The following is a 20,074-nucleotide window of genomic DNA, read 5'->3' on the forward strand; positions in this document are numbered from 1 at the left end:
ATGGCTCCTCCTGTTTATATCCACAGGACTTTGTACACTTTTTTCATTGAACAGTTTCTATAGAATAACAGCTAGTTGTTGAAATGTCTAACTATCTTTGCCACTTGATAATGAGCCCCTGGGGGATAAAGATCATGTCATATTAATCTTTGGATTTCCTGCATTCATAAGCATGCCTGGCACAACTTTAGTACTCAATAAATGCTTATTAAATGTACAAATGCTTCCATATTCTTATGTGCACATAAGAGCATACAGAGAAGTGGTACAGCACAATAGATTGAAAGCTAAACTGGGAGTAGTTGTTGTTGTTGTTGTTTTGTGCTGTCGAGTCGGCCCCGACTCATAGCGACCCCTCCTTGGGTTTCTGAGGCAGTATCACTACGGAAGTAGGATTGCCCAACCGTCCTTCCGAGGAGTGGCTGGTGGGTTTGAACCGCCAGCCGTCTGGTTATCAGTAAGGATGCCTGAATTCTAGACCAGGTTTTACTGCCAACTGGCTATGCCAACAGGCTCTCAATCTCTTTAAGTGTAAAGGGAGAGGGGCATCTGAGTGCCCTTCCAGGGTTCACATCTGATGATGCGAAGGATTTGATGCCTCACACCTAATACATATCCCTTTTCCTCAACAGAAGGAGAACACCTCAGACTTCCTCTAAAGAGAGTCATGGCTCGTAACCAGGAGCCTCTAGCTGAGATCTCAGTCATAAAGTTCAAGGACCAGGACTTTAAATATTTGCGGGATCATTGCCTGAGGAAGGGCCAGCTGTTTGAGGATGAGACCTTTCCTGCCGTGGCTTCCTCCATAGGACTGCAGTTGCTCCAGGGAAAAGGCCTTCCCAGCCCAGAGTGGAAGCGCCCATGGGTGAGTGAGCTCCTAGGAGTATTCCCTGCTCCTTTGCCCTCTGAGTGCTATAGTACCTCCCAAAAAGGGAAGACGAGCCAAGACCAGATGTTCAGGAATGGCCCAAACCAAAAGGGAAGGAGTGTGTTCGTCTGCCACAGTTCTCTGCAGTAGTGCTGTATCCACTCAGTAGGATGGAAAGACCTTGTAACATGAACCAGGAGCCCTGGGTTCTCTTCCTGATTCTAATAGTGAGCAAGTCACTAAAAGTCACTAGATTAAATGTCTAGGTTTTCTCATCTGTAAAATGGGAAACCATAAAGGGGGGATTATAGTAGTTGGTCTCCAGGGTAATTTCTACTTCCATGGTTGAACAAATCTATCAGTTCTCTTTGTCCCTTCTTTCTCTTCACATGTAACTGTTTTTTTTTTTTTTTAGTTCCCTGTTAGAATTTACTCAGAGAAGATATCATGTCAGTCATTTATGCCATAGAATGTATTTAAATAATTGCCTTATCTCTCTTAGTTATATTTGTACTCTAAATCTTAGAAAGGCCTGATCACCTACAAGAGACTCAGACATCAGCTGTAAAATTAGGGAGCTATCTCAGGGTAACATTAAAACCACCCTGACTCCCTCACTCCACTAACTCCAACTGCCAGCAAGGTAAGCCCTGCTGATTTGTCTAGAACTACCATAAAGATTAAGCTCTTGGCTGCTAACTGAAAGGTTGGTGGTTCAAATCCACCTGGCAGCTCTGTGAGAGAAAGACCTAGCATTCTGTTCCTATAAAGATTACAGCATAGAAAATGCTATAGGGCAGTTCTCTTCTGTTGAATGGGGTAGCTATGAGTCAAAAACCCCTCAATGGCACCTTACAACATCAACAAGCTCCAAAGGAAATTTCTCAGCTAACTCAACAGGCTATTATTGTTGATGTCAAGGACCCAGGTGAGGAGTACTTTGAAGCTCCTGATAGCCAAACAGTATCTGGAACAAAAGGAGGCAATATAATGTCTAGTAAGCTAATGATAATAATATAGTTATGGACAATGACTGAATGCCAAGCACTCTATTGACCATTTTCATTAAAGCCATGTCAGGGTCTATAGAAAAGGCATTATCTGATGATGTTTATTAAGAGGCTATGTGATTTCTGCTTTTAAAAAGCATCTGGCTTGTGGACATGTAAGTCCATCCTGTCTGTGGGGAGGAGTACTCAAGATATTGAGTTCTGGAAGTGACATTTCTTCCCCTAACTTGGCTCAGATTTGTAACTTTGGGGAAGGGGAGGATAAGTGGAGACAGGTGGGGCTTGCGGTGGAGCTTAAAGAAAGTCAGGGATGTTTTGGCCTTCTAGGCTCCACCTTATCAGGTGAAGGCAATTGCAGTCCGTAATTATTCTCTTCTTCTCATTCTCACCTTCTAAGGAGAGCTGAGCCAGAGAACTCTATTTAAAGAAGTTCTGAAGGGTCATATTTTTACTCTTTGCTATTTTCAGAAGCTGAGATCCTTTAACAGGGTGATTTTTGTTTCCTTACTAGGTGCTGAGCAATAGGTGTAAGACCATATTTATAGTGTTGCAGAGTTCATAATGTTTCTATTTAGAAAGGGTAATGATTTTTTTTAATATCTAGTTCCAACAATGTCTCAATTTGTCTTTTGTGGGCAACAAGAGAGAAACTGAGGTAAATAGAAGTGAAATGACTCACCCAGAATCATGCCCAGCACCAAATATAGAGAGAGACAGGCAGGGGCCAGATACATTTTATTCTCATTTCTTGTCTTGTGCAAAAGCATATCCAAATTGTGCCAGGGGGTCATTTTTCATGGCAGCACTTCTTTTCAAATGTGTATGTGGACATATGCTACGTCTTTGCGCCCTTATCACATTTGCATAGTACTTCCAGAACTTACAATGTGTCTTCTCTTATTTTGTCCACTTTGCTCTTCCTTAATTTTAAAGAAGCTTCAACTGAGATTGAGACAAGTCATGTGACTCGCCCAAGGTGGCGTGGTTAGTGAAGGAAGATCTAGGATTTAGACTAAGCTTCCTGACACCAAATGCTAGTTTTCCTCACTGGGCTGTGTACCCAATAGGGACTCTATTAGGATTTGGGTGAATGAATACGTGAATGAATGGGTGATGCTATCTATAGGCCTGACTCAGGACGTAAGTTCTATATACGGAATAGAAAGGAGCCCTGGTGGCACAATGGTTAAGTGCTCGGCTGCTAACCAAAAGATCAGTGGTTTGAACCCACCAGGTGCTCCACCTGAAGAAGACCTTGTGATCTGCTTCCATTAAGATTTCAGCTTAGAAGAAAGGTGAAGCTCTTATTTGGGGGGCACTGAGTTTATGCTAATAGGTGGTGGAATATTTTGGAAAAGGATAGCAATAATGGTGGCCAATCCACTGTCATCGAGTCAACTCTGACTCATAGTGACCTCCATTGGGTTTCTGAGGTGGTAAATCTTTACAGAAGTAGATTGCCCAGTCTTCCTTCCATGGAGTGGCTGGTGGGTTTGAACTGCCAACCTTCTGGTTAGCAGTCAAATGTCTCAGGCGCCACACCATCAAAGCTGCTTTAATAATGGTGGCACAGCATGAAAAATATAGTCAACATCCCTGAGCTGTAAAAGGGAAAATTGTTGTGTTGGCAAATGTCTTGTTGTGTATGTTTTCACCCAATAAAAGTGGAAAAAATTCAATGAAGTCTTAAGTTCCCACTTCAAAATCAAAAGACCAAAACCAAACTTCTGAGAAACCTAAGGAGAGAACAAAGTCCATGTACTACAAGTCTTCAAGCCTCACCCAGAAGCCAGTCACTGTTATTTCATGCATTCAGTATTTATCTGTTGGCATATTCTTAGTTACAAGTAATCCACAAACCCAACCTAACTCCAAAGAGCTTAAATAAAGGAATACATATATGAAGATTTCAGCCTAGGAAACCCTCAAGGAAGTTCTACTCTGTCCTATAGGGTTACTATGAGTTGGAATTGACTTGTCAGCACACAACAACAATATCTGCAATAGAGAAAACTTTGGCTGATCTGTTTACCAAGTGAGGTGGTAGAAAAGGTCAATATTCTTACCCCTTTAACAATGGGAGGACCTGGACTGCTGCCGCTTAAAGCTGTGACTGAAAGAAACTTGGAAGAAGACCTACATCCAGCCTGGCCCAACCCTAATTTTACTGGCCAGTATGTAAATACATTGGCTTTAGGTGCCTTGACTCATATAATCCTCACAATAACTATGAGGAGGTACAGTTATTATCCCCGTTTTACAGATGAAGCAGAAACAGAGAGCTGAGTGACCTGCTGAAAGTGAAACAAGATATATGACTACGGATGCAGCCCCAGTGACTCCCTAGGCTATTGCTACATTCTTGGCTTTTCCAGACAATGGGAAGCACCACACTACAGGCAACTACTAAACCCCACATGAACATCATTCCCCCTTCAGTATTCATCCAGGTTTGATGCATTCAATAATAGCCCAAGAATCAAGGGTGTGAAAAACAGGCTCAGGATTCTATGGCTCGTGTGGGCAAGTTGTTTCGTGTCACATAGTTCTCAATTCTCTCTCTCTCTCTCTGTGACTGTATGTATGTGTGTGTATGTGTGTCTGTCTGTCTCTCTAGAAAATTTCCAACACTTTTAACTTCTCAAATCAGGTTCTGTAATAGTTTGTGACAATGCACTGAAAAATGACACCGACAAAACCCAACTCCTCATCAGTCTCCAAGCAAGAGACAATTCTGAGCATTACACTTACATGTGGATAGTATCAGGAGCTCTGGTAGTGTAGTGCCTAAGGCATTTGATGGCTAACCAGAAGGCTGGTGATTCAAACCCACCGGTCACTCTTCGGAAGGAAGATGGGGCAATCTACTTCTGTAGTGATACTGCCTCGGAAACCCAGGGTGGGGTCGCTATGAGTCGGGTCCGACTCGACGGCACATAACAACAACAACAACATAGCTTCCCAAAATAAATTTAGTACGAGAGTGAATTTTTTTAGTAGAATTTTTATTTTATGGATACATATTTTAGGTATTAGGCTAAACACTTTTCATGCAACATCTCATTTAATTACTTTAAGTCCTGTGAGGTAGATATTATTATCCTCATTAAATAGATCAGCACTGTTCAACAGAACTTCCTGAGGTGATGGAGGTATTCTCTCTACATTGTTCAGTGCAGTCACATGTGGCTGTAGGTACCTTGACTTGAAAGTGGTTACTATATTTCAATTTAATTTAACTTTAATTTCAATAGCCACATATGGCTGGTGACTGCAGTACTGGACAAAGCAGGATTATAGATGGTAGATCGTCAGAACAGTCATCAATGTGAGTCAGGTTGAGTGATTGAAATTTCATCTGTATCTCCATTCTGTAGTGAAAGAACATTTCGTTCTCCACTGAGGAATTGGCTGTGTGTATGCTCTCTAGTAGATGCTTGGAGCTCAATGCTTGGCATTATTATGGATTCTGACCCTTAGCCAAAGGATAACCCACTAGAAATGCTTCATCTTGGAACGCAAATGAGTTCTTCAGAATAGTTGAAGTTCAACAAAGTGGAGATAAAGTCCCATGTGGTTCAGTTATAAAGACGTAGCATTAGACAGAAGATAACAGAGGTAACAGAAGACTGGAAGTTCAAACCCACCAGCCACTCCTCAGAAGGAAGACTGGACAATCTACTTCTGTAGAAATACTGCCTTGGAAACCCAAGGAGGGGTTGCTATGAGTTAGACTCAACTCAACGGCAGTGAGTTGGTTGGTTGGTAGTATCTTTCTAAAGTCCAGGGTCCAGAAGACAGCATACTGTGAAAAAAAGATATTCTTAGAGGAGAGAAGACATAGGTGTTAGTGATGGTTTTGGGTCTAACTTTGATGCAAATGATTCCAGTTTCCCCATAAATTTGTGGTAGTTGAGATAATTGCTATTTAATTATCATCATATTAAGGTATCTTAGTTTATAATTAGCTAAAATTTGTTATTTTAATTTTGATTTTTATTAATTGATAAATCAGAAAAAGTCTGTTGTTATCAAATACCTTCATAGTATTTATTTAAATGGTATAAGCTTTCCTCCTTTGGCACTTTTAAATGCTATCTTCTATTATCAGATGTGCTGATATGAAACCGTCCTTGCATTCTGCCTTTCTACAAGGGCTTCAAGCAGAGTTATTCCAGTTAGACTCCCCCTGCTGTGATTCTTACAGATCCCTATACATAGCTAATGATGTACACATAAGAATCACCTGGAATTGCAGTCAATGTCATGAAAGAAAATGTGCATGAACTGCTGTATGGAAAATGAATTTCCTCCATAAACTTTCACTGAAATCACAATTTAAAATTTTTTTAAAGTTAAAAAAAAAGGGAGAGAGAGAGAAAGAAAGAGAGAATTACCTGGGAATCTTGTTAAAATATAGATTCTGATCTATATCTAGGGTGGAAATGCAAATTCTCAGCAAGGGGTCGAATTGGAAAGAACCACTTTGAAACCCTGTTTTCCATGGCAAACCCTGCATGATGACAGTGTATTGTTGTTGTTGTTGTTATGTGCCGTCGAGTCGGCCCCGACTCATAGCGACCCCTCCTTGGGTTTCCGAGGCAGTATCACTACGGAAGTAGGATTGCCCAACCTTCCTTCCGAGGAGTGGTTGGTGGGTTTGAACCACCAGCCGTCTGGTTAGCAGGCAAGTGTCTTAGCCACTGTGCTACCAGAGCTCCTGACAGTGTATTAGTCTTATAATATATTGTTGGTTCATTTACTGGGTATTTTATTTAGAATTTGAGTATCTTTTCATAAGTGAAATTAATCTGTAATGTGTGTGTGTTCTCATTCAGATTAGACAACAAGGCTATGCCAACCTCTTCTGTTTTAAAAGAAATGAAACTACACGTGACAAGGGAATCATCTATTCCCTGAAAGTTTGAGAGAACTCAGCAAGAAATCGTATACCTGGAAGCCTTCACAAAAGTGTAGGGAAGATTTTCTTTGAGAACTTTAAAATTATACATCAAAGTTATTAGTTCCTTAGGTTATTTAACACCAAGATTCATATTTTACCACATTAATTTTTGTCAAAAATCACCAGTATTTTAAAATTGATTACCATAGAACTTTACATCATGTTGTATATTGCTAAGGCCATCTTTAGTTCTAATTTTGTTCATTTGGGCTTCATCATATTTGCCAAAGTTTGGGTCTATGTACACCTCCCACTAAATATAACATTTGTTTTATCAGTTCTACTATTTTTCAGTTTTGATTTGTTTCAAATCTACTAATTGTTTTCTTTATCATTCCCTTCCTCTGTTTTTTTTTTGGGGGGGGGGATTTTTTCTTTCTAATATCCATGAGCTAACTACTAATTCATGTTTTTCTTCTATTGTGTTTAATAATGAATACATTTGAGGCTATGAGTTTGTCTATGAGTATGGCTTGTTTAATTCTGCAAATTTTACTGAAGGAGGAAATCAATATTTATTGAACATGTACTCTATCTAAGAGTGCTAAGTATTTCACATCCTTCCTTATTTGTAAAATAGAAGGAATCATCCTGCTTTGCAAGGCTGTAGGCAAAAGATCATCCATGAATAAAGTATCTGGCTCTCACTGAGGTTCTGCAAATGGAAGAATTTGATGGCTTTATCATTTGATTCTCCCAACTATCCTCATATGATTTCCATTTTACACATGAGGAAACTTGCAGTTCAGTCAAGTAAAGGGAACTGCTCAGGGTCACCCAGGGAGAAATGTCAGAGCAGGATTCCAACCCAGATCTTTCTGAACTGACACTTAGAGCACACCTATCCTCCTCTGTTGATCACTGGGGGGCAACCAGCAGGATAACAGCAAGGAGCTGTGCCTGTGGGTCAGGAAAATGAGCCAAGTTCTGTTCATCTGTGGTCTAAAATACCCAATGGCCTCCACCTTCTCCTTTGCATTGATCTTATGTTCCCCACTCACTGAGAACAGACTTCTTTCAGACCTTTGGTTCATTTTCTGCAGCAAAAGGAGGGAGACAATTAGAGGCCATACAAGTGCCCCAAGTTGTATTAAAACGAGGAAATTGGCTCCCTCTATAACCTGCTTCCCACAGCTTATACCCCTCAGGATGTTCTTGGTTTGTGTGTGCTGGGAGAGAGCTCAAGTTCTGCCTGCCCACGGCTATGCCAGAGGGACAGGCATGGTGCCTCCTGGGGCCCCTCACCCAGAGGGCCTAACACTAGTCCTGAGAGCATCTCCCCTAGCCATCTGTCAAGGTCAGGTCTCTGTAGAGAAGGCAGTGAGAGGAGCGTTAATGAGATGATTGCCCCTCAGCTGGGCACATGTATTTATTTATTCTTTTGTCTAGTCCCCACCAGGAAACTCTGGAAGTTTATGAAGGGCTGGCAGATTTTATAATGCACACGACTCCTTACATTAATGGCTGTTGAGCAAATGAATCTGTTTCCACTTTGCAGCCCAGATCTCTGGGGACTTATTTGTCAATGTGAAAAGAAATAAGACAGGAACAATTACCAAATTATGCAAACTTCTACAACAGAAAGCCAGGAAGAGCCGCACCGAGAGGACCTGTTGAAAGGATTTGGAGGAAAGTCCTAGGGGTTTCTGATAGGGGAGAACTCTAGAGGGCTGGCTGGGGCAAGAGTCAGACCTTTGGCCTAGTGTACCCCAAAGTCACCCAGACATGTGCCTTGGGATTCCCTTTAGGAACAACTTCATGTCTTCTGAGAATTCCCTGAACTCTCCCTAAATGTCACAATACTGCAGAATCGACTAGCTTTTGCTATGGATGGCAGGTGTGATGGCAGGGCACTTAATCATAGCACTTGGAGACAAGGAGTCTGGATCTTTCTCAATCAGTCTGTAAGTTAGCCAGAGAAAGGGCAAACATCTGAGTAACACAGCATCCAGCACATGTCTGGAGTTGAACTTGGAGTCTAGAATGCCTAAGCTGGTTCCTAAGAAACAAATTTCCTAAGAAAAGCTATCGTGATTTGTTATGCCCATAAAAGTTTCCTGCAATTAAGATATTATCCAACACCACCCCCGCCACCCCCACCCACCGCCCGCTTATAACCTCTAAACAAAAAACTGGCTTGTTGGGACTGAGATGTCTAACTAGCTGATATAAGAATCCGGAATCCTTATTTATGTTATCTCTTCATGCAGTTTGCTGATATGCCCCTTTGACACCTGCCATCTCCTGATAGTAAGTGAATCTGAAGACTGAGGGGAACATTCCTAACTGAAATTTTAAGCATCTATTTAAGAATTAACCTCTACCCCTCAAAAGACAAAGTGAATGATGTCTTGGGTTCTACACTGGGGCGTGAAGGAATCAAAGGTGCTCATGGCTCTTTTATCTCTTTCCTAAGGAGATGGATTCATCAAGGGGTCCCCCTTACTTTATCCGGGAAAGTGCAAGCAGATTTGACATTCAACAGGGACAAGCAGGTAAGAATGAGATATCTTCTCTCTCACCCTGGATCAGGGCAGGCCGCCCTGAGTCACCCCACCAGAGAAATGGGGGTGCCCACCAAGATTCTGAGAGTTCTGCCCCGGCTTCTGAAGAGGCAAGGCCAGCCCGTCACTGTTGGTGTGGGTGACTGCTCACACCCAGGACTGTAGCCTGCAGGCCAGCTTTCTCCTGCCTGCTTAGCTGCTGTCGGGTGGATTCAACTCATAGCAACCCCTCCTTGGGTTTCTGAGACGGTATCTCTATGGAAGTAGATTGCCCAATCTTCCTTCCAAGGAGTGGTTGGTGGGTTTGAACCATCAGCTTCTGGTTAGCAGTTAAATGCCTTAGGCACTACACCACCAGAGCTCCCAAGGAATTACTGAAGAAAGGTAGAAAGTGGCTCTGAGCAGGAGAAAACATCAGTTGCTAGAAGATGAGAAGGAAAGGCAGGTAGGAAAAGGGTGAGAAATTTTTATTAATTTTTGCAATGGCTGTGCTAGATACTTTTCATGTACTATTTACTCCTAGCAATATGTCTATTGTTGTTGTTGCTGTTGTTAGGTGTCACAGAGTCTTTTTCAACTCATAGCGACCCCACACGACAGAGTAGAACTGCCCCATAAGGTTTTCTTGGCTATAATCTTTATGGAAGCAAATCACCAAGACTTTCTCAGAGCCACTCGGTGGGTTTGAACTGCCAACCCTTCATTTAGCAACTGAGCACTTAACCATTGCACCACCTGGCCTCCTTATCTCTATTTTACATGCACAGAAACTGAGGATTCAAGAGTTAAAACAATTACTCGGTGTCACACAATCAGTAAGTGACAGAGTTGGATCAGAAACCAGGGCTGTTTGAACCACACCCACTCTAGCCCACCACAGGGAGCAAATGAGTTGCTAAGGAGCTGAAGGATGTGGACAGGGAAAGGGAAGGATCTGCCTTAACAGGAGGCCCCTGTTAAGGTGAATGGCCAAGTGGAGAAACTTCTGAGCTAAGGGAGCCTCAGAGTGAGAGAGAGTGGAAAGTGGACATAGCAGAAGTAGATGATAACTCTTCAGAGAACAGACTCTAAGACGTCAAGTGGTAGCTTACAGATTAATCTGTACTTGGACTTCACATGGTGAGCTCACTACATCTTGGGTCAAGTTGACAGAAACCTACATGACAGGTTTTCAGTGTTAGGAAAAGGCCCCCACCAGCCAATAATCCCCTTCTTAAGGTTTCACCTAACTGGAGAAAGCCTCTCTCTGAGGGCACCATTTTAGCTTGTGAACCAAGCACAGTGTCTGGCATGAAAAGATATTCAAATAATTCATTGTGCTGAAGGAAGGAAGACTCAGGGGAAGGGGATCAGCATTATCCAAAAGGGCGCTCCAGTGACAGCCAAAGAGACACAAATGCAGCCAAAGGAGAAAACTTCTGAGTGGGATAGAGAGGTCCTGGCATGGGAAGGACCTTAACAAATGTTAACAGAGAAAAAAACCCAAATCTGTTTTCTGTAACTCAAAAAAGCACCATTGCTACCAATGGCAGCAGCAAAATTAATTGTTACTTTAGCTCTGGGCAACTAAGAGTCAGACGGAAAGTTGTCCTGCCAGTTCCTCCAAAGCCAAGCTGCTGCTCTCGTACTACCTCCCCACACCATCACCATCACCAAAACCACCACCATCACCACCACTATCACCATCACCATCACAGCACTGCCAGACAATCACCACCACCACTGTCACCACCGCTACCATAATTATCACCACTATTACTCCATTGGGAGCCCTGGTAGCAGAGTGCCTAAGGCATTTGACTGCTAACCAGGAGACTGCTAACTCCTCACAATGAAGGTTGAGCAATCTACTTCCATAGTGATACTGCCTTGGAAACCCAAGGAGGGGTCGCTATGACTCAGATCCAACTCCATGGCAGTGAGCTTGGTTTGGTTTTTGTTTACTACTCCATCACTACCACCACCACAACCATCACTACCATCACCATCACTACCACCACCATGTCTACTATCGTCTTAACCACCATCACCACTGCTCACCCTTCTTTAGCATGCTTGTAACTAGCCTCAGTGCATTCTTCCCCCAAGTCTTCTCTCTTAGAGGGAGGAAAAATCATTATTCAGAAGGAAGTATGTGGACTCTGAGATAAAGACCTTCGAATGCTTGTGGTAGGGTTTCTAAGTGTGTCGTAGAGTTTCTAAGTGTATGGCCTCTCATGATATATTCCTCACAGGAGACTGCTGGGTCCTGGCCGCACTTGGGTCCTTGACACAGAGTCCACATTGTCTCCGGAAGATATTGCCTATGAAGCAAAGCTTTTCACACCAGTATGCAGGGATTTTCCATTTCCGGGTATGTGCACCATAGATATTGATTTTCCTGAGCCCAAGGGAGGTTAATGTATGGTGTACTCACGTGTCTGGGAGCCTGAGATGGAAGTGACACTCAGGTGTTATTTACTCCGCCTACTTTCAAAAGGACTTATCATCTGACAACACACAGGAAAGGTGATAGCTAAAATGCTTTAATGTAAATAAAGAGAAATGGCAGGAACAATGAGAAAAAGGAAAAAGCAATTTATCAAGAACCCTGTAACCATTATTGAGCATTTGTCTCTATGTCTATTCCTGGACCATATCATGTTATTTTGATGATAATAGTTTTATAGCATCTTGCAACATCTGGTAGGATTATTCTTTTCTCAATATCTTGGTAATTCTCCCACATTTACTCTTCTATAAGAATTTTAAAATCATTTTGTCTAATTAAAAAATAAAAGTTACTGTGATGTGGAGTGAGCAGCATTAAATTTATATATTAATTTTGAAAAAATACATTCTAATTATTCCTTTTCAGAAACATGGTATATCTTTCCATTAATTCAGAACTAGTTTTATGTCTTTCAAATAAACTGTTACAGTTATGTTTTCTTATTGGTACTATAACCTTCTTGGTAAATTTATTCTCAAATATTTCACAATTTTGTAGCTAATTGTGATGAGATTTTTACCCCCTCACTTCTAACTAGATATTGGTGGAAGAGAGAAAAACTACTATTATATTAAACTCTAACAAGTCAACTTACCAAATTCTTTTATTAGTTCTATTTTTGTGGGGTAAAGTCTTTAGATTTTTAGTTATCTAATAATATCTTCAAATGAAGATAATTGTGTCTCTCCTTTGAATATTTATAGAGGTTGTTTTGCTTTTTTGCCTTGTTGCATTAGCTAGAACCTCCCAATTTTGAATAACAGTAGTGAAAGCAGAATTCTGCCTTCTTCTGATTTTAATAGTGCACTTTCCTGTATGATGCTCTTTGTAAACTGTTGGGTTCAATTTGCCAAAACTTTTATTAGAATTTTTGCATCTATGTATAAGTAAAATTGATTGCTAGAGATTTTTTGTTGTTATTTTTGTCATGCTTAAATTATGCAAGCTTTTAGAAATGAACTAATTGAGCTTTGCATACTTTGGTTTGTAGTAATTGGAATAATGGTAGCTAATCACTGGTTATCTGTTCTTTGAAAGTTAATCAGTTTCCATGGAGTTAATACCCACTCACAATGATCCCATATGTGTTGCAGTAGTACTGTGCTCCTATAGGGGTTTCAATGGCAGATTTTTCAGAAAGCCTTTGTTCCAAGGTGCCTCTGGGTGGATATGAACCTCCAACCTTTCTCTTAGCAGCTGAACACCTGAATTGTACCATCCAAGGACTCCCTTTGAAAGTTAGATGGTAGTTAAATCACCTAGATCTGGTTCCTTTTAAAATGTGATTTCCTTACCTTTTCTAATGTATTCAATAGTTACTGATTTGCATGGATCTTTTATGTCTTCTTCAATTACTTCTTTTTGCTGTTGTTTGTTTATTTATTTATGTTGTGCAGTTTCAGTTAAAGTTTACAGAGCAAATTAGCTTTCCATTCAACAATTTAAACACAATTTGTTTTGTAACATTAGTTACAATTCCCTCCCTATAACAGGACTCTTTGTACTTCTTCCCTGGGTTCCTCATATCTATTTTTCTTTTTTTTCCTTCCCCTTCTTGCCTTCTGAGCTTGGTTTTGAGGAAAATGTTGCTCTTTTGGTCTCATGTGGTTAATTGTTCTGTGGAGTTCATTCTTCACAAGTATTATTGCTTACTTATAGGCTTATTTGTTGTTTAGCTGAAAGATGATCCCCTGGGGTGAGTTCAGATCCCAATTTGAAGGGTATCTAAGGGCCACATTCTAGAGGGTTCCACCAGTCTTTGTCAGACTAGTAAGTCTTGGCTTTTTATGATTTTGAATTTTGTTCTACATTTTATCCCATTCTGTCCAGGGCTTTCTATAGTCCTGATGAGTGTGGTAGTGGTAGTCAGGCACCACCTACATCTTCTGGTGTCCAAGTAGTGGAGGCTATGATTCACATGGTCCATTAGTCCTTTGGACCAATGGTTTCCTTAAGTCTTTGATTTTCATCATTCTTCTTTACTCCAGGTGGGGGAGAGACCAATAGTTGCATCTTAGATGGTCATTTGATACATTTTAAGACCCTAGTCACTACCCCCCAACAGTAGGATGTAGAACATTGCCTTTGTAACCATGTTATGCCAATTGACCTAGATGTCCACCAAGACTGTGGTCTTAAGACCCCAAGCTAAGTGACTCATTCCCTCAAGGTATTTGATTATGGGTCAGAAGTTTTTACAATTTTGCCCCCTGTATGCTCTACTTTATATCTGAGTATATTTGCAGCACATACAAATACATATGTAGAAATGTCCTCTGCAAAACCTATATGTGAATGTAGTCCCGTTCACCTTCCCGTACCTGTTCAGCTTGCAGTCTGCCTACACATCCATTAATAGATTATTGTGTTTGTTATTTCAGAATTGAGTGTATAATAATATTTATTTTTGTGATCTGTAACTCGTATGCACCCTTAGTGTCTTCCTTTCTCCTAGTCATATTGTGCTGACCTCCGCTTCATTGTTTGTTGACTTTCCCTTCACCCAAATTAATACATGCCTACTCTCTAATTAGTGATTTTCTCTCCCTCCCAGTCCTGGTAGCCATCAAAGAAAGTCTTGTTCTGTTTATAAACCTTTGCTTGACGTTTTATAGCAATGGCCTCATAAAATATTTGTCCTTTTGAGATTGACTTATTTCACTCAGCGTAATGTCCTCCAGGTCTATCCACGTTATGAGGTGTTTCACGGAATTGTTGTTATTCTTTAAAGTTATGTAATATTCCATAGGGAGTATGTACCATAATTTGTTTACCCATTCATCTGTTGATGGGCATTTAGGTTGCTTCTATCTTTTTCCTGTTGTGAATAATGCTGTGATGAATAAATGTGTGCATATTCTTTTCATGCCATGGCTCTTATTTCTCGAGGATATATCCCTATTGTTGTTGTTGTTAGGTACGTTGAGTCACCTCCAATTCATAGCGACCCTATGTATAGCTGAACGAAACACTGCCTGATCCTGTGACCATTCCACAATCCCTGCTATACCTGAGCCCGTAGTTGCAGCCATTGTGTCAATCCATCTTGTTGAAGGCCTTTTGCTTTTTTGTTGACCCTCTGCTTTCCTAAGCATGATATCCTTCTCCAGGGAATAGTCCCTTCTTACAACATGACCAAAGTAGGTGAGATGTAGTTTGACCATTCTCGCTTCCAAGGAGCATTCCAGCTGCACTTCTTCCAGGAAAGATTTGTTAGTTCTTTTAGCAGTCCATGGTACTTTCAGCATTCTTCACCAACACCACAACTCAAAAGCATCGACTCTTCTTCAGTCTTCCTTATTCATTGTCCACCTCTCACATGCATATGAGGCAATTGAAAATACCATGGCTTGCGCCAGGCACTTTAGTCTTCAAGGAGATATCTTTGCTCTTCAGCATTTGAAAACGGTTCTTTGCAGCCAATTTGTCCAGTGCTATACATCGTCTGATGTCTTAACTGCTGCTTCCATTGGTATTGATGGTGGAACCAAGTAATATGAAGTCTTTGACAACCTCAATCTTTTCTCCATTAATTGTGATGCTGCTTATTGGTCCAGGTGTGAGAATTTTTGTTTTCTTTATATTGAGATATAATCCATACTGCAGACTGTATTCTTCAATCTTCATCAGTAAGGGCTTCAAGTCATCCTCACTTTCAGCAAGCAAATTTGTGTCCAATCCTGATGCCATGTTCTTCTTCATACAGTCTAGCTTCTCAGATTATTTGCTTAGCATAGAGATTGAATGAGTATGGTGAAATTATACAACCCTGACACACTCTTTTTTTATTTTAAATCATGCAGTGTCCCCTTATTCTGTTTGAACAACAACCTCCTCCTCTATGTACAGGTTTCTCATGAGTACATTTAAGTGTTCTGGAATTCCCATTCTTCTGAATGTTATCCACAATTTGTTATGATCCACACAACTGAATGCTCTCCATAATCAATAAAACACAAGTAAACATCTTTCTGGTATTCTTTGTTTTGAGCCAAAAGCCATCTGACATCAACAATGATATCCCTCATTCCATGTCCGCTTCTGAATCCAGATTGCATTTCTGGAAGTTCTCTGTAAATACACTGCTGCAACCATTTTTGGACTATCTTCAGAAGATTTTAACTACATGCAATATAAATGATATTGTTCGATAATTTCTGCTTTCTGTGGGATCACCTTTTTTGCAATGGGTACAAATATGGATCTCTTCCAGTCAGTTGGCCAGGTAGCTGTCTTCCAAATCTCTCAGCATAGCTGAATGAGTGTCTCCAGTGCAGCATCTGTTTTTTGAAACATCTCAATGGGTATTCCGTCAATTTCTGGAGCCTTGTTTTTCTCCACTTCCCTCAGTGCAGCCTCAACTTCTTCTTTCAGTGTCATTGGTTCTTGATCATATGCTACCTGCTGAAATGGATGAACATCAACCAATTCTTTTTGGCACAGTGTTTCTGTGTATTCCTTCCATCTTCTTTTGATGCTTCCTGCATCTTTCAATATTTTGCCCATTGAATCTTTCAATATTGCAACCCAATACTTAATTTTTTTCCTCAGTTCTTTCAGCTTGAGAAATGCCTAGCATGTTCTTCCCTTTTGGTTTCCTAACTGCAAGTCTTTGCAAATTTCATTATAGTCATTGACTTTGTCTGCTCAAGCTGCTCTTTGAAATCTTCTGTTCAGCTCTTTTATCTTGTCATTTCTTCCATTTGCTTTAGATACTCTTCCTTGAAGGGCAAGTTTTAGAGTCATTTCTGACATCCATTTTGGTCTTTTCTTCCTTTATCATCTTTTTAATGACCTCTTGCTTTCTTCATGGATGATGTTCTTGATGTCATTCCACAATTCCTCTGGTTTTCGGTCACTGGTGTTCAATGCATCAAATTTGTTCTTTAGATGGTCTCTCAATTCAGGTGGGACATAAAAGGTCATATTTTGGCTCTCATGGACTTCTTTTTATTGTCTTCAACTTCAACCTGAACTTGCATATGAGCAGTTGATGGTCTGTTCCACAATCAGCTCCTGGCCTTGTTTTGGCTGAAGATATTGATCTTGTCCATCCCTTCTTGCCATAGATGTAGTCAATCTGATTCTGTGTACTTCATCTGGCAAAGTCCACGTGTATAGCCTTTGTTTGTGTTGTTGAAAAAGGTATTTGCAATTAATAAGTCATTGGTCTTGCAAATTTTATCATACGATCTCCAGTGTTATTTTTATCACCAACACCACATTCTCCAACTACCAGTGATTCTTCTTTGTTTCTAACTTTTACATTCCAATCACCAGTGATAATCAGCATATTTTGATTGCATGTTTGGTCAATTTCAGACTGCAGAAGTTGGTAAAAAATCTTCAGTTTCCTCCACTTTGGTTTTGGTGGTTGGTGCATAAATTTGAATAATAGTAGTTTTAACTTGTCTTCCTTGTAGGCATATGGATATTATCCTATCACTGACAGCATTGTACTTCAGGATAGATCTTGAAACATTCTTTGTAACGATGAATGCCATGCCATTCCTTTTCAACTTGTCATTTCCAGCATAGATCATATGGTTGTCTGATTCAAAATGGCCAAAATTGGTCCATTTCAGCTCATTAATGCCTAAGATATTGATCTTTATGCATTCCATTTCATTTTTTACTACTTGCAATTTTCCTAGATTCAAACTTTGTACACTCTATGTTCCGATAATTAATGATTGTTTGTGGCTGTTTCTTCTCATCTCTAGTCATGCCATGTCAGTAAATAGAGATCCCAAAAGCTCTACTTTATTCATATCATTAAGGTTGGTTCTACTCTGATGAGGCAGCTCTTCCCCGGTTGTATTTTGAGTGCCTTCCAACCTGAGGGACTCATCTTCCAGCACTATATTGGACAATGTTTCAGGTCTATCCATAAAGTTGTCCAGTAATACATCAGACAATGTTTCACTGCTATTCTTTCTACTCTTCTTATCTGGATCTGGCTGTCTGTCCTGGCTTCTCCATCCCTCCTGCCTTGGGTGGAGGCTCTCTCTCCCCACAGGATATGTCCCTAGTAGTGGGATTGCTTATTGGTCCAGTTGTGAGTATTTTGTTTTCTTTATGTTAAGGTATAATCCATATTAAAAGCTGTAGTCTTTGACCTTCATCTAAGTGCTTCAAATCCTCTTCACTTTCGGTAAGCACGGTTGTGCTAATGAGTCTTCCTCCAATCTGATACTGCTTTCTTCTTCACATTGTCGTTTCTCAGATTATTTGCTCAGTGTACAGATTGAATAAGTATGGTGAAAGGATACAACCCTGCCACACACCTTTCCTGATTTTAAGTATTGAAGTTGTGAAAGATTTCATTTTATTTAGATCCACCATCAATGCCCACAGAAGGAGCAGTCACGAAATCAACCAACATATTACATTGGGCAAATTTACTGCAAAAGATCTATTTAAAATGTTAAAAGGCAAAGATGTCTCTTTGAAGATGAAAGTGCTCCTGAACCAAGCCATGGTATTTTCAATCACCTCATATGCATGGGAAAGCTGGATAATGAATAAGGATGACCGAAGAAGAATTGATGTGTTTGAATGATGATGTCGGCAAAGAATATTGAATATATCCTGAACTACCAAAAGAATGAGCAAATCTGTCTTGGAAGAAGTAAAGCCAGAATGCTCCTTGGAAACAAGTATGGTGAGACTTCATCTTATGTACTTTAGGCATGTTATGAGTGACCAGTTCCTGGAGAAGGACATCATGTTCGGTAAAGTAAAAGGTTAGTGAAAAAGAGGAAGACCCTCAACAAGATGGGTGGACATAGTGACAGCAACAATGGGCTCAAAGATAGCAATAATTATGAAGATGGTCCAGGACTTGGCAATGTTTCTTTCTATTGCACATAGGATCTCTGAGTTGGAACTAACTGGACCTAACAATAATACCAGTGGGATAATTGAATCATGTTATTTCTATTTTCAACTTTTTAAGGAAGCATCATACTATTTTCCACAGTCGTTCTACCATTTTTACCACTCTCACCAGCATTTGTTGTTTTCTGTCTTTTTGACCTTTGCTATTATTGCTGGGGTGAGATGATATCTCATTGTTTTGATTTACATCTCTCTAATGACTAATGATTTCAAGCGTTTCTTCAAGTATTTGTTGGCCATCTGAATGTCTTCTTTGACTAAATGTCTGGTCATGTCTTCGGCCCATTTTTAAATTGGATTGTTTATATTTTTGTTGTTGAGGTGTTGGAGTTTTCCATAAATTTTAGAGATAAGTCCCTTGTCAGATATGTCATTACCAAATATTTTTAACCAATCTGCAGGTTCTCTTTTTACCCTTTTGGAGAAGTCTTTTGATGCACATAAATGTTTAGTTTTTAGGAGGGCCCAGTCATCTAGTTTATCATCTACTGGTTGTACTTTTTTTTATTATGTTTGATAGTCTTTTTATACCATAAAATTGTTGTTGTTAAGTGTGGTTGAGTCAGCTCCTACTCATAGCAAGCCCATGTCCAACAGAACAAAACACTGACTGGTCCTGTGCCATCCTCACAATTGTTGTTATGCTTGAGCCCATCATTGCAGTCATTGTGTCAGTCTCTCCCATTGAGGGTCCTACCCTTTTGCACTGGCCCTCTGCTTTCCCAAGCATGATATCCTTCTCCAGGGACTGATCCTTTCTGACTACATGACCAAAGTACGTGAGATGAAATTTGGCCATTCTTGCTTCTGTACTTCTTCCAAGACAGACTTTTCCTCTCTTCTGGCAGTCCATGGTACTTTCTTGCCAACACCCAAATTCAAATGGATCAATTCTTCTTCAGTCTTCCTTAATTATTGTCCAGTTTTCACATGCATTTGAGGCTATTGAAAATATCATGCCTTGAGTCAAGCACACCTTAGTCTTCAAAGTGACATCTTTTCTCTTTAACATTTTAAAGAGGTCTTTTGCAGCAGATTTTCCCAGTGCAATACATCACCTGACTCCTTGACTGCTTCTTCCATGGATATTGACTGTGGATCCAAGTAAAATGAAATGTTTGATAGCTTTGATTTTTCTCCACTTATCTTGATGTTATTTATTGGTCTAGTTCTGAGGATTTTTATTTTCTTTATGTTGGTATGTAATCCTTATTAAAGGCTGTAGTTTTTTTTTTTTATTATTTTTTTTTATTTTTTTTTTTATTAGGATTTGGGTGAAGATTTACAGAGTAAATTCACTTTTCATACAGCAGTTCACATATACTTTGTCTCATGTCA

At 40.2% G+C, this 20,074-nt stretch overlaps 1 protein-coding gene across 1 annotated transcript in view; it reads left to right on the top strand.

Annotated features, from left to right (window-relative positions):
• The first annotated feature begins 667 nt into the window (after nt 1–667).
• Nucleotides 668–20,074, top strand: part of CAPN13 (calpain 13) — a 98,500-nt gene continuing 79,093 nt past the window's right edge. The window contains exons 1-3 of the mRNA XM_007938808.1: nt 668–865; nt 9,261–9,336; nt 11,580–11,698. Of these exons, the coding sequence (XP_007936999.1) occupies nt 668–865; nt 9,261–9,336; nt 11,580–11,698 (393 nt within the window). The remainder of the gene's footprint in view (nt 866–9,260; nt 9,337–11,579; nt 11,699–20,074) is intronic.

This window comes from Orycteropus afer, unplaced genomic scaffold (genome assembly GCF_000298275.1).
Source record: "Orycteropus afer afer isolate SDZICR_OR568_19922 unplaced genomic scaffold, OryAfe1.0 scaffold00054, whole genome shotgun sequence".
NCBI lineage: Eukaryota > Metazoa > Chordata > Mammalia > Tubulidentata > Orycteropodidae > Orycteropus > Orycteropus afer.